The following is a 15,194-nucleotide window of genomic DNA, read 5'->3' on the forward strand; positions in this document are numbered from 1 at the left end:
ATTGTTTGAAAATGATCAGATTCAACAGCCATAAAATACCCCTTTTCCTAGAAAAATATGACCTAAAAGTGCTATGTTTTGTCTCATTTTGCAACTTTTTAGAAATGGGGTATATAGCCTGTACACTGGGATTGGCATAAGCCTGGGATATGGGGAGGTGTCAGGACTGTCTGTACATAGATGTTACTGCTAAACTGATTCATAATAAGAGATCAAATCATCCAACTAGGTTCACCCTAAAAGGCCCACAATTCTCACTGATCACTGTGGTGAACAGACAGGCATGGGGAGATGTGGAAGGCAGACAGGATTGGTTTAAACGACTCTGACCACTGTGTGGAGCTGCCACCCCCAACCCCTGCCCCCCCCAATCCCCCCCCCCCCCCCCCGCTGGGCCCCTAGCCTGCAGGTTGTCTTCCAGGCCTGCTCTGAATCCCACCCTCTGGGGGATTTTAAAGATAAAACAGAAATACAAAGTGGCTTTTAAGGAAAAGGGAACCTGCTCCGTTTTTCTCTGTATAGCCTCAAATCCTTGTCAGTAGAATGTGAAAAACAGAACCATTAAGAGGAAATGTTTTTGACCTTGTGTAAAATACCTGAATGCTTCAACCCTGTATTGATCTGCATTTCCCTTGCACTCCCTACCATTTGGGGAAGGGCTGCATATTTTCCTTATGTATTTCTGCATGTGGAAAGTGGATAAAACCCCTGGCTAATAAAGAAATGAGGGCGATTTTCCACTAGAGAAAACCCCCTCCCTTCCTCAGATGGAGAGTGTCTGAGTAGTTTCTTCATCCACTCCAAGGGACCCAGAGTCTCTCAGATCACTGCCCAGTTGCAACCTAGGTGTTTCAAATTTTGAAATGATTTTATTTCACCAATTCTTCATTTCTAATGTTTATCATAATTCAGAAGATTATATATGACTTAAATCTTTTAAGTAGCATGGTACAATATATCAGCAAAATTTTCTTTAAAACTATATTTCAGGACCATTCAATTTATTAAATGTTTATGTACTGAGAAAATACATAATGTATTTGAATGTCAAGCATGAAAATCAGTCAGCTTCAGCTTAACTGTTTTCCTGAAAATTACAAGAGAGATCTACTTATCAGTATACATAAAATGCACTTTATAATTTAAAGCCAAAATGTTGCCTACTAACATGGGTGATCATACAATTAAATCTGGAATTCAAATGTATTCCAATAAGTAGGCTTTGTTACTTACCGGAAGTAAAGTCCTTGAATTGTTGTATGTATTCCATGGCCTCATGAATCTGACCCTGTTTACACAGGCAAAGAAGAGCTTTGTTGTGCAGGTTACATTCATTGTAAATAATCTGAGCTAAAGCCAGGCACTTGGCCTTGTTATGAGTATTCTGCTCTCCATAAGCACAAATCACATCCCCAGCCTCCTCAGAAAATGTGAGCCTAGAGCAAGGAGATCAATAACACACATTTTAGAGAGCTCTTGATGAGAGGATGAAAATGAAGTACAGTCATAAGACAGTCCTGTGAGAAATGCTCACAATAAAAACTGGGACACAGGACTTGAGCAGTAAAGCGAGGCCTTTATTCACGAGTCTGCAGAGCCGGGCGCACCCTCATAGCCAGGAGAACGTGTGTGCCAAGTAGACAAAGGAAACTGGTTTTATAGTCTTAGCTTCCCCACCCTGAAATTGCCATCCTAAAGTGATTATCTTCTCCACCCTAAAATTGCCACCCTAAAGTGATTATCTTCCTTGCCCTAAAGTGAGAGCGATTAGCTTCCCCGCCCTAACGCAATTAGCTCCCCCTCCCCTCTCCCTCTTCCCCGTTTCTCCATTACTGGTTACTCCGGAGTTACAATCTAACGTCGTCGTCGTCGTCGTCGTCGGCAGCCGTCCGTCTCGAGAGACGATGGTGTAGCTTCTTAAGAGTCTATCTGCACCGCCGAGAATGGCTGTGCAGTCCGACTTGGGAGTGACATGGTAGTATCTGTCTCCTCCCGTGTTGAATCGACATCTTGCGATGACGCTGAAGCTACAGAGCCTGGGCAGGGTAATATGGAGGGTCTGCTGTTGCCCATGCAGCAGACCCCCCCTCTCTTCGCAGCTGAAGGATCCAAGGGAAAGACGGAGTCAATACAGCTTGGCTTCAGGTGCGCCGCAGGAGTTGCCGGTGTTGACTATAACGTCAAACCGCCTTAGGGACTCCGGCTCCGGATTTTCTGTCGGGGTTTACTCCCTTAGCCTTTCCCCTGAAGAGGTATGCCGCAAGGCAGCGGAGGTTTTTTGGAGTCAGAGTTTTCCTTCTCTGATGTACCCTGACTGGAAGATCGAACCAGCGACACTTAGCTCGCAGGCCGACGCTCAATCCACTGAGCTAAACCAGCCAGGGCATTACAATCTAACACTGTTATCTAAATGCCCCTTCTGTGGTTTGTAGATATGCCAGTGCTGTCAGCTCCCTTCTCAGAGATCCTCTAATTACATTTGCCCTTTGTTACTAATGACTTTTTATTGGTTTGGGAGTCACTATGTCCTTGTTTCTAACAGTACTCATCGGCTTCGGAGCTCATGAAACCCAGTACTCATTGCATTTTGATGAGAAAAAAATGTTTCAGCACTCTGCACTTGCTTGGGACTCATCGCACTTGCTAGAACTTGTATGAGTCACCATGCACCCCATAAGAGAAAATGCGTCATCTTTCGGTACTTTTTGGCTTCGGTACTTGTCATGAGCTCCGGGACGAATTAACGACAAGTACCGAGGTACCACTGTATTTGAAAGTTCAGTACAGTAGAACTGGATTTTCTATGGTCTGTAAAAATTCCAAGTTAATAGGCAATTAATGTAGGAGAAATCAAACACATCTAAAATTTAACGGCAAGAACAAAAACAATCAGCATGTATTCCTTTGTGGGAAGACATTCTGGCAAACTGAGGTCAAGGTTTTTGTTTTACTTTTAACATTTGATAAATATTTTTATTACTATTATTTCTTAAAATTATATTTGATTATGCTATTACACTTGTCCCAATTTTTCCCCCTTTGCCCCCCTCCACCCAGCCCCACCACTCCCTCAGGCAATCCCACACCTTTGTCCATGTCCATGGGTCATGCATATGTGTTCTTTGGCCTCTGTATTCCCTATGCTGCACTTTACATCCCCATGGCTATTCTTTAATTCCCTCCTCTTCACCCACCCTCTCTATCCCCTCCCATCTGGCAACCATCAAAATGTTCTCTGTATCTATGAGTCTGTTTCTGTTCTGCTTGTTTATTGTTTTTTTAGATTCAGTTGTTGATAGATACGTATTTGTTGCCATTTTATTGTTCTAGTTTTGAATTTCTTAAAGCCGACCCTTTAACATTTCATATAATACTGGTTTGGGGGTGATGTACTCCTTTAGCTTTTTCTTGTCTGGAAGATCTTGATCTGTCCTCTGATTCTAAATGATAGCATTGCTGAGTAGAGAAATCTTGGTTGTATGTCATTTGCTTTTCAAACAAATTTTAGCTCACAATTAGTGACAAATCTTTGAATATTTCTTGCCAATCCCTTCTGGTCTGCATTTTTTTTTTTTTTTTTTGACAAATCAGCTGACAGTGTTATAGGAGCTTCCTTGTAGGTAACCAACTGCTTTTCTCTTACTGCTTTTAAGATTTTCTCTTTGTCTTTAACCTTTGGCATTTTAATTATGATGTGTCTTGGTATGGGCCTCTGTGGGTTCATTTTGTTTGGTACTCCCTGAGCTTCTTTGATGTGTATGTCTATTTCCTTCACCAAGTTAGGGAAGTTTTCTGTCATCATTTTTTTCAACTAGGTTCCCATGTCTTGCTCTCTCTCACTCCTCCCAGCACCCCCATGATATGAATAATAGTACACTTGGAGTTGTCCCAGAGGCCCCTTACACTATCCTCATTTTTCTTGATTTTATTTTTCTCTTGCTATTCTGATTTGAGTGTTTTTTTCTTTCTTATATTACAAATCACTGATTTTATTCTTGGCTTCATCTACTCTACTGTTGACCCCCTGTAAATTGTTCTTTATTTTAACTAGTGTATCCTTCGTTTCTGATTTTTTTTTATGGTTTCCATGTCCTTTTTTATGCTTTTGAAGTTCTTTCTGAATTCATCTGCTTTTCCCTTAAGTTCACTGAGCATCCTTATAACCAGTGTTTTGAACTCTACATCTACTAGCTTGCTTGTCTCCATTTTGTTTAGTTCTTTGTCTAGAGTTTTGTTCTATTCTTTCACTTGGGCCGTGTTCCTTTGTCTCCTCATCTTGGCAGCCTCCCTGTGTTTGTTTTTATGTACCAGGTAGAGCTGCTCCATCTCCCAGGCTTGGTAGAGTGGTCTAATGTAGCAGGTGTCCTGTAGGGTCCAGTGGCACAGCCTCCCATGTTACCCAAGCTGGGTACTTGAGGTGCACCCACTGTGTGGGCTGTGTACATCTTCCTGTTGTAGTGAGTCTTGATTGCTGTTGGCACATTCAAGGTCAACCACCACCTGTGTTCTGTCCAGGGTCACACAGTATAAGCTACAAAGCAATCTGCAGATGGCTGCTATTTGTGCTGGGTTTGGAAGTGCCCAGGCAAGGCCAGGCTGTGAACCAAGGCTGGCTGCTGATAGTGCTGGGCCTGGCGCAACTTAGTGAGAGGTATAGGGCTCATTGAGGCCAGATGCTGCTTGTTTGAGAGAAATTAGGAAACTCTAAAGCATGGACCATCACAAGCCATTCATATGGAAAAGCCACTGGAAACAGCTTGGATGGACCTGAAAGTTGGGTGGGGCAGGGCCTTAGGGAATCACAATGGTTGTGCAAACAGTGGTGATCCAGGTTGATGGAGTCTCAGATATGTCGCCTGCCTGCCGTCTCTGTGGGAGAAGGGTTCAGAAAAGGAACAGTGGTCTTTGTCTGGGAGTATAATCACTAAATCTATATGATACTTATTTCCTGTTATTTTATGGGATTGGGTTTGTTAAGTTAATATTTCAAAGCATATTTTTCCATTACATAGGAGTAATGTCTGCAATTTAGAGAGTTAACAGTAAAGCATCATTTTTTAAATTTAGGCTTTGTGGGTCAATTAGATTTCCCAGTTAAGAATGACTAAAAAAGCCAACTTTAGTCTATAACCCAGGCTGCTTTAGGGCTGCCTCTGTGCTGGGCTTCAGGAAAAGAATTACATAACTTTTTAAGGTAGCCATGTGGTAAAGGCCAGATTATTAGAGTCAAAGACCAAGGGACAGAGGCTGAGAGTAAAGAATGTGAATTGCCTTGAGTGTTCTATTATATCACCTCAGGATCCTTAGAAGTGGTAGTATTATCCCAATTTATGCCCTGACCAGGGATCAAACCTACAACTTTGGCATATTTGGATAATGATCTAACCAACTGAGCTACCCAGCCAAGGCAAGAATTTATACATTTTTTAAATTTAATTTTAATTTATTTATTAATTTTTTTAGAGAGAGGGAAAGGGAGGGAGAAAGAGGAGGAGAGACATTGATGTAAGAGAGAAACATTGATCAGTTGCCTTCCATATACATCCCAACCAGGGACTGAAACTGCAACCCAGGCATGTGCCCTGACCAGGATTTGAACTAGCAACCTTTAGGTTTGCAGGAGGATGTCCAACCAACTGAGCTACACTGACCAGGGCAAAAATTTATATTCTTAAAACTAAGAGGTAGAATGGGCCAAGAACCATCAGTATAGGTAAGGAAATTAAAACTTACCTGAGGTAACTTTGCACTGCATAGCAGCTTTTGGTAATGAACATGAACTTTCTGATAATGTGCTCACATTTGAACATTCCCAGTGCTCCCTGACAAGTAGTTTTTGTAAAGGGTACAGAGTGTGACTAGGCAGAGAAAGAAAGGAGGCAGAATAAAAAGAAGTGTATACATATGAAGAAGTTTCCTAAAACAGAATTAACTATTATGTAAAGGCTCAGTAACTAATGGCCATAAAGAGTTGGTGAAAGAAAGATACTTTGCCCTGGTAAACAATACAGCCATCTACACTGAATAGCTTTAGGACTATCCAGAGTCAGGCAGAGGAAATGGTGAATTTGGAATAGGTGCCAGCAGTTAGTAGTAGGCAAACTAGCATGTTTATGTTTGGGACATTTCTAAGTCATGAATTTATTGTTTAGGGAGTGCTTACATTAGTCTATCCATCTCCCTTATGATACACTTTTTATTTTTTTTAATTTTTAAAAAATATTTATTTATTTCTTTTTAGAGAGAGGGGAAGGGAGGGAGAAAGAGAGGGAGAGAAACATCAATGTGTGGTTGCCTCTTGCGCATCCCCAACTGAGCACCCGGCCCACAAGGCATGTGCCTGACTGGAAATTGAATCGGCAACCTTTCGATTCATAGGCCGGTGCTCGATCCACTGAGCCACACCAACCAGGGCTGATATACTTTTAAAGATGATAACTGTGACTCTCTCTAATACATATCCTCTGTCCCCATATAGTCAGAGTCAAGGACGCAAAGCCCTTAGGCTGCTGAGTAAGCAGCCCATGGCTACTAGAGTGATGACAGGGAGGCCTTTCCTCACTCTGCCTTCCAATACTCACAGCCCAAACCATGTGCACACAGACCAAGCAAAAGTTGGTATCTATTCCGATGCTGATGTACATAAGCTGGCAGACACTGTTTTGGTCCCTCACCCGGGTCCCCTTTACTGGACCAGTGCTTTCTCCAGTTGACTACAAACACTTCACAGATGCCCCTTCTCCAAAGAATTGCCCTCAGCTCACAAGAGCCAACTCACCCAGAAGATTATCCTTAACTTTCAATCCCACAGTGGTCTAGAGCTGATGACTCACTAATAAGGGATACAAAAGTCCAATCCCATGGCCAAGCGGAGACGACTCTGTGATGTGGCTTATGCTCCACAGCCTCTCTCTCTTTAATACTGGCTAATACTAGACTTACCTGAGTTCACATCCTTGCTTGGCTCTTTCCCCTTTTCTATCCTATCTATTTCTTTCCTTACAAAATTTTCCAAGGAGTAGTCTATCAGTAAATGACATGCACCAGCATCCAAGAATCATGCTCTCTTGAAGGGAACCGGGAAACTGAGTGTCAATATACTCCTCTCTGCCCTGCTATGTAGCAACAGTCCTACCTTCTCATGATAGTCAGTCAATCAGGACCTCTAGGCTCACAGAGCCTAATGTAGGCATGGCAAGCACAAACTCCCTGTGGTGTTTAAGTTTACGTGTCAAGTTGACTGAGCCAAGGGGGGCCCAGATATTTGGTCAAATATTATTCTGGGTGTGTCTGTGATGATGTATTTAGGTGAGAGTAACATCTGAATTGGTATACTGAGTAAAGCAGATTGCCCTCCTGAATGTGTGGGGCTATCAGCTGAAGGCCTCAACAGCAGAGAAAGGCCAGCCCTCCCTCAAATAACAGGAAACTCCTCCAGCCTGACTACTTCAGCTGTGACAACAGTCTTTTCCAGCCTTTGGACTCAAACAGAAGCTTTGGCTCTTCTTGGGTCCTGAGCCTGCTGGCTTTTGCTGACTGCAAATCTTGCAACTTCTCAGCCTTCATAATTACATGAGCAAATTTTTTTATAATATATATACAGAAAATTTATGTATCCTATTGAATCTGTTTCTCTGGAGAACCCTGACTAATACACTCCCTAACTGGGCTTCTGGTAGTGATAGTTGAGCTGAGCCACTCTTTATTTTTCAGACCCAAGTATTCTACCTGTTGGGGATACAGCATCATATAATTGTCATTGGTTTAAAGAGTACACTTCATCCTGAAGGATGTTACTCCATCTTTGCTACCAGCTGAACCCTCCATGAACCAAGTTTGGGTTTTTTATTCCATTATCTGCTGGTCTTAGGTAACCCCACCCTGGGATGAGGCCATAGGTAAGAGCTATGCAGGAAGTATCAGTCATTCAGTGGTGGTTGGCATAGTTTCTGGGCCACCTATTCGTGAAGCTTACTTGTGTACTCTAAACCTGCTTGAACATGTTCTTGGTTGTACCTGATTTTGGATGGGCTCGTCTGAGCCCACCTGACCTTTTGACTTGGTGAGTCTGTCAGAATACAGTTCATGATGAGCAGTTCTAGTTGCACAGTCATTGATGTCCCACGAATAAACACTCCAATTTTAGTGTGACCCAGTAGTTGATTTTCGAATGGTACATAGTTGTCTGTTACAAGTAGCAGATGATCTACTGGGACATCTCTGAGTACTACCACGCCAACTGAAAAGTGCTGGTAGGTAAATCAATAACCATGGTAACCACAATCAACCTACTAGACAAACCATCAAGACCAAGAGAAGGAAGTGTAAGGGTAAAAAGAATCTAAAACGGTTAATAGGAGAGAAAGATTATGAACACTAATTAATATGGATGAATCTCAAAGCAATTATAAGTGCAAGAAGCCATACCAAGAAGAAAAAAAGTATACAATGTATGAATTCATTTATATGAAATTTGAGAAGGTCATGGATATGCTATTATCTTGATTGTGATCATTTCATGGGCATATACATATGTCAAAATCTGTCAAACTGTACACTTTAAACACATGCAGTTTATTATATGTCAGTTATATCTCCAAAAGGCTGTATACTTGAAATATGTATAGGTTATTATATGTAAACTATATCTCAATAAAGTTATAAAAAACAAATTACAGCCATAGGACTAACTGTAATGACAAGGGCTATAGTTCATCCCATTAACCCTCCTTTTTTCTTAGAGAGACAGGAAGGGAGGGTGAAAGAGAGGGAGAGAAACATCAATGTGAGAGAAACATTAATTGCTTGCCTCTCACACACACCCTGGCCAGGGACCAAACCCGCAACCTAGGCATGTGCCCTACCAGGGAATCAAACTGGGAAACTTTCACTTTGTGGGATGACACTCAACCAACTGAACCACATGGGACAGGAAAACCCTCCTCTCGTAAGCTTCCCCCAGAATTATGACCACAGAATCCTAGAGAAGTTGTGCCTGGATGTGAGAAGCAAACAGATCTGTGTTATGCAAATAGATGACTAATGTAGATGCTCTTTTGCTATTGTGCTCAAATTCTCTCTACTTGGCCAGTATACTCTTCCTCAACTGCTCTGAGAATTGACTGGCAATGGCTCACAGGCCCTTCCCTTCTAGTGAATGGCCCTTGGTTGGTGAGAGCCACCAGGCCCATGAAGTTATGTACTCCCACTCCATCCAGGCAGCCCACAGCCTCTGAATGACTGATAAAGAGGTATAAAAGGCTGGCCCCTTGCCTCAAGGGGGACCAGCTCTGTGGTGTGGTTTATGCTCCAGAGCCATCCCTCTATAAATAAGGCCAAGGTTAGAACATGCCTGAGGTCATATCCTTGCTTGGCTCTTTCCCCTTCCCTATTCTGCTTCACTTACACATTTTCTTCAGAAGGCCTCTCTATCAATCATGTTCACCCACATTTCTGTCTCAGGCTTTGTTTCCAGGGAAACCAACCTAAGGGAACCCTGGTACAAATCTGTCAACCTGTGCTGAGACCCAATTCCAAGAAGCCATCTCCTCCCTGTCTTTTCTGGTTTGTGTGGTCTTCTAAGTGCTACCTTGGTCCATGTTCCTCCTATTTATACATTTTCTCCTCGGTTTACCCTTTACATGTACTTACAGCATATCTGGAAACAGGTTCCTGCCTTATTCCTCTAAGCAGCATGATACTAATCAATACTTTTGTATCCTTACTAATCAACTTCCATCCATCATTAAGTGGTCATGAATCATTCTGTGAACTGCCACAAGTTAACTCCTGATCAGTTGTGACTAAGCCCATTCATTACTCCGTGAATACTTAGTAAATACTTTCTGAGCCTGAAATAAATGCTCAAATAATGTATTGATAAGAAAAACTACTAAATTCTTGAGAACTTCCTTGACCAAACATCAAAATTAAATTAAAAGTTTAATTTTGCTTACCTTTCCTGAGTAACCCAATTGATAATTAAATCTAAACGTTTTTCAGATAATCCACATTTGATTCCTTCCAGCGTTAGTTCTGCTTCAATAGGATGTCTATAAGCATGACTTGTACTAAAGATAGCCTCAAAAAATAAGAGTAATGGAAAAGGCTTTCCTTTAATTTTTCCAACAGCTACAAAGAGAAGAACAGATTTTAAGTCAAATACTTTAAGGAATAGTTTGCTTTCTCTTACTTCGTATTATTTTCATCTTCTTGCATTTTCTAAAAAACTTAATCTATAATTACATATTTTTAATTTTTAACTAATGCTTATGGATTAAACTTTATATTTTGGATAATGATTAAACATTACATGCTATGTGAAAACCAAGGCAGAGATTGGCATGATGTGTCTATAAGTCAAGGAATACCAGAAACTGTTGGCAACACCAAGAGGCTAGGAGAGAAGCATGGAATGGAATCTCCCTCAGAGCCTCCAGAAGGAACTTTAAAAAGCTGAGAGAATGTACCACCAGCAGACCTGCACTGTAAGAAATGTTAAAGGTAGTCTTTCAAGCAAAAAGAAAATGCTATCAGATAGACTACAAGCCTACAAAAAGGAATAAAGACCAAAAATGTTATATGCTATCAATATAAACATTTAGAAATATACTGTTTTAAAGACTTCTGGTCAAGATGGCAACATAGGCAGACATGGCTCGTCTCTATGCACAACTGAATCAAAATTACAACTAAAATATAGAACAACCATCACTCAGAACCACCAGACATTGAGTTGAATGGAAGTCTGACAACTACAGAATTAAAGAAACCACTTCCATCCAGACTGGTAGGAGGGGTGCAGATGCATAACAGGCTGGTCCTTCACCCACGTGTGGTGGATAAAAATATGGGAGGGATATCTTGGGAGTGAGGAGTCCCAGCCCCACACCAGGCCCCCCAAACCAGGGTTCCAGTGCCAGGAGGTAAGTCCCCACAACTTCTGGCTGCAAAAACCAGTGGAAATTGAGTCAGTGGAAGAAAGCAGTCCCTCTTAAAGATCCCACATACAGACCTGCTTACTCAGACTCACTCTGTCTGAGCTCCAGCAACAGGGTAGCAGCTTGAAAAGCACCAGTGGTATACAGGGAGAAACTGAAGTGTCTAGCATCAAGACAAGCAGAGGCCATTGTCCCTTTTCTGAACCCTCCACCCACAGAGCCAGCAAGCTGGTGCCATATCTGAGATTCCATCAACCTGGCTAACACTGTTTGACCCACCTGACCCGCAGAGACTCCACCCACCAAACTTACAGGCCCACCAAAGCTGCTTTTCCATATGAATGGCTGGTCTTGGCTCAAGCTTCACAACTTCCTAAATACTCTCAAACAAGCAATAACTAGTTTCAGTGAGCCCCAGGTCCGGCACTAGCAGTAGCCAACCTAGATACACAGCTTGGCTTCACCTGGGGATCTCTAAGCCCATAACAAGTAGTAGCCATCTCAGATTGCTTTATAGCCCAGGAGGGTAGCCCCGAGCTAAATACAGGTGGGAGCTGACCTTGGCCTGTATCACCTGGAAAGCCCTAGGACCAGTGTACCTAGTGGACAGCTACAGACTAAGTCGGAGCACCAACACCCTGCCCCTGCACAGCTGATCCTCCACAGAGGGCGGAGGTTGGTGGTAGGCGGTCACAGTCTATCCTTATAGCTGAGTGGCCTGTGTATCCCTCCTATTGATCTGCCAACAGCAATCAAGACTTAACTACAAGAGGAAGTATACTCAGCCCACACAAAGGACGCACCTCAAGTATCCCGCTTGGGTAATAGGGGAGGCTGTGCCACTGGACCCTATAGGACACGTACTACATTAGGCCACACTACGATGACATGAGTCAAAGCAGCTCTACCTAATACATAGAAACAAACACAGGGAGGCTGCCAAAATGAGGAGACAAAGAAACATGGTCCAAATGAAAGAACATATAAAAACTCCAGAAAAAGAGCTAAATGAAATGAAGGTAAGCAATCTAACAGATTAAGATGCTCAGAGAACTTGCTGAGTATGGCCAAAAATAAAGGAAAACATGAAGGATATATAGGGAATCAGCAGTGAAGGGAAGAAAGCTGGGATTCAGATCAACGATTTGGGACATAAGGAAGAAATAAACAATCAGAACAGTAAGAAGAAACAAGATTCAAAAACAAAAACAAGGAGAGGCTTAGGAACCTCTGGAACAGCTTTAAACATACCAACATTCAAATCATAGGAGTGCCAGAAGGAGAAGAGGAAGAGCAAGAAATTGAAAACTTATTTGAAAAAATAATGAAAGACAACTTCTCTAATTTGGCAAAGGAAATAGACATACAAGTTCAGGAAGCACAGAGAGTCCCAACCAAGGTATACCAAAAGAGGCACACACCAAGATAAATCATAATTAAAATGCAAAAGGTTAAAGATTAAGAGAGAATCTTAAAAGCAGCAAGAGAAAAGCAGAGTTACCTACAAAGGAGTTCCCATAAGATTATCATCTGATTTCTCAAAAGAAACTTTGTAGGCAAGAAGTATTCAAAGCATTCAAAGTGATGAAAAGCAAGGACCTACAACCAAGACTACTCTATCCAGCAAAGCTTTCATTTATAATGGAAGAGCAGATAAAGTGCTTCCCAAACAAGGTAAAGCTGAAGGAATTCATCATCACCAAGCCATTATTACATGAAATGTTAAGAGGACTAATTTAAGAAAAAGATCAAAACTATGAACATTAAAATGACAACAAACTCACAACTATCAACAACTGAATCTAAAAAAACAAAAACAAACTAAGTAAACAACCAGAAGAGGAACAGAATCATAGGTATAGGGATCAGTTAGGGGTTATCAACTGGGAGGAGGGAGGAGGAAAATGGAGGAATCGGTGCAGGGATTAATAAACACAGTTGGTAGGAACAATATAGACAGGGCATGTTAAAAATAGTATAGGAGCCCTGGTTGGTGTGGCTCAGTGAATGGAGTGCCTGCCTGTGAACCGAAAGGTCACTTGTTTGATTCCCAGTCAAGACACATGCCTGAGTTGCAGGACAGATCCCCAGTTGGGGATGTGTGAGAAGCAACCAATCGATGTATTTCTTATACATGTTTCTCTCCCTCTTTCTCCCTCCCTTCCTCTGTCTCTAAAATAAGTAAAATCTTTTTGAAAATAAAAAATAGTATAGGAAATGGAGAAGCCAAAGAACTCATATGCACAACCCATGGACATGAACAAGGGGGAAGGGGTTGCTGTGCTGAGGGGGGCAAAGGGAGAAAAATTGAGACAACTGTAATAGCACAGTCAATAAAATATAAAAAAATTAAAAAACAAAAGGAAGTGTAATAGTGTGTAGAGGGAGGTACAGGAGGATAAACGGACAGGGACTTGACTAGGGGTGGTGAATACACAATATAGTGTACAGATGATACATTGTGGAATTGTGCACCTGAAACCTGTACATTTTGTTAACTGGTATTGCATCAATAAAATCAATAAAAATGAAAAATAATAAAATTTTTTAAAAAGTGGAACAAATTTGACAAAATATTAACATTTATTAAATTTTGATTGTGAGTACATGACTGTTACATTTCTCCATACTTTTCTGTATACTTTGTATACTTGAAATATTTCATAATTCAATTTAGAAAACCTAACCAAACCTTTTACTATTATAGCTAAGGAACCTAAGTAAATGGTAGAGATAAGACTGGAACTTTGATCTTTAGCCTCCCAATTCAATACTCTTTCCATTCTATCACAGAGAAAAAGTAAATTTTACATACATATATAAGGTTCAGAGAGAAATGCTTACCCTTAAATTTACTCACTGTCCCATTGTTTTGAAGAATTCTTCTAGGACTGCTCGCTGCAAAACAGGCTGCCCTCTCATATTCACCAAGTGAGATTAATTCATTGAACCTACAGCCATTGTATTTGATTATACATTATAAATAGTACACAAAAATAAAAGTGATTAGAAATATCTAATAGACTAAACAAAATAAGAACAAAGCTAACAAATTATAACCAGATTCATTCACTCTTTAAGAGGTTCTTCCACCTTTTTCCCTAAAATTCTGTTAATTCTTATGGCCTCAGAATAAAACTCTCACCTGCCAGCTAATTCTGAACATGACCCAGTACTTTATTCCTATAGTATTTAGAGCAAGTCATAGAAAATGGACAGAATATAAAGTGAATTTACACTGAGCTTAGATTGTTTTTTCTCATTTCATGTCCAGATAAAAGGGGGAAGCAGGAAAATCTGCTTAGAGGCTCACCTAGGGGAAATATTAATTGAAAACAAAGGCTGCCAAGTTGAAGACCAAGAGGTGTCCTTGGTATTCAGAAGCCTATGCTGCTCAGGCATCAGACTCCCAACTAAAATGAGGTTAACACAAGAAGAAAAGATAATAGTTCAAATAACTTAAGCCTCTACTCCTCTTCCTAGAGCAGAATGTCTTCAAATCAGCCCTTATCTCACAGTTAATAAAATTCCGGCAAACACTATTTACACAGTATTGCAAATAAATGTGGAACCCCAGAGGAGAAAAACACCAAAGGAATATTATGTAAAATACATAAAACGTTTAACCTCAACAAGTGTTTTCTCTCATATCTAAAGCTGGTAGATGTAGAGAAGCATATACTGTGTAAGAAAATAACACAGGCTTTGGTGTCTCCCAAAATAATCTTCACTCATTATTTATATCATATCAACATGCAAATAAACAGTTAAAACTGTTTACTATGTCAGATTAGGAATATTACATATGTTCATTATATATTGACCTTATAGCCTATGAATCAACCTCTTAAAAAATAAAGTCTTAATTTTCTTTCAGCTTCTATTATACACTATATATAATAACAAGTATTGAGCAAAAATATGCCTTTTTAATATGTCATAGGATGAAAATAATGAGAAAAAAAAGACTTAATTGGTTAGGATAATCTGAATGACTCAAGAAGACATTCACAAAAACATTGTGTAACATCAAGTTGATGGTGAAGAAATGTATGAAAAATACAAATAAGACTTAAATCAACATTACAATCCACCTATAGTCTCTGAGATTACTTCCCAGACTACCAATCTAGTATTTTTTTCATAAAGAATCTACTTTTTTAAATTATAGCATATTTTCTAATTTGTCTGCTAGAGTAAGGTTTTAAAGATACAAAAGCTAGAGACTACAGCTTATCAAGATGCTAAATAAAT

At 40.5% G+C, this 15,194-nt stretch overlaps 1 protein-coding gene across 2 annotated transcripts in view; it reads right to left on the reverse strand.

Annotated features, from left to right (window-relative positions):
* CLHC1 (clathrin heavy chain linker domain containing 1) overlaps positions 1-15,194 on the reverse strand; it is a 38,830-nt gene that overhangs the window by 9,150 nt on the left and 14,486 nt on the right. For both annotated transcript variants that reach the window (XM_090281308.1, XM_090281309.1), the window contains 3 exons: positions 13,785-13,891; positions 9,957-10,131; positions 1,234-1,436 (listed from right to left, as the gene is read on the reverse strand). In XM_090281308.1, the coding sequence (XP_090137434.1) occupies positions 1,234-1,436; positions 9,957-10,131; positions 13,785-13,891 (485 nt within the window). The remainder of the gene's footprint in view (positions 1-1,233; positions 1,437-9,956; positions 10,132-13,784; positions 13,892-15,194) is intronic.

This window comes from Furipterus horrens, unplaced genomic scaffold, assembly GCF_987537825.1.
Source record: "Furipterus horrens unplaced genomic scaffold, mFurHor1.1.pri manual_scaffold_6, whole genome shotgun sequence".
NCBI classification, from domain to species: Eukaryota; Metazoa; Chordata; class Mammalia; order Chiroptera; family Furipteridae; genus Furipterus; species Furipterus horrens.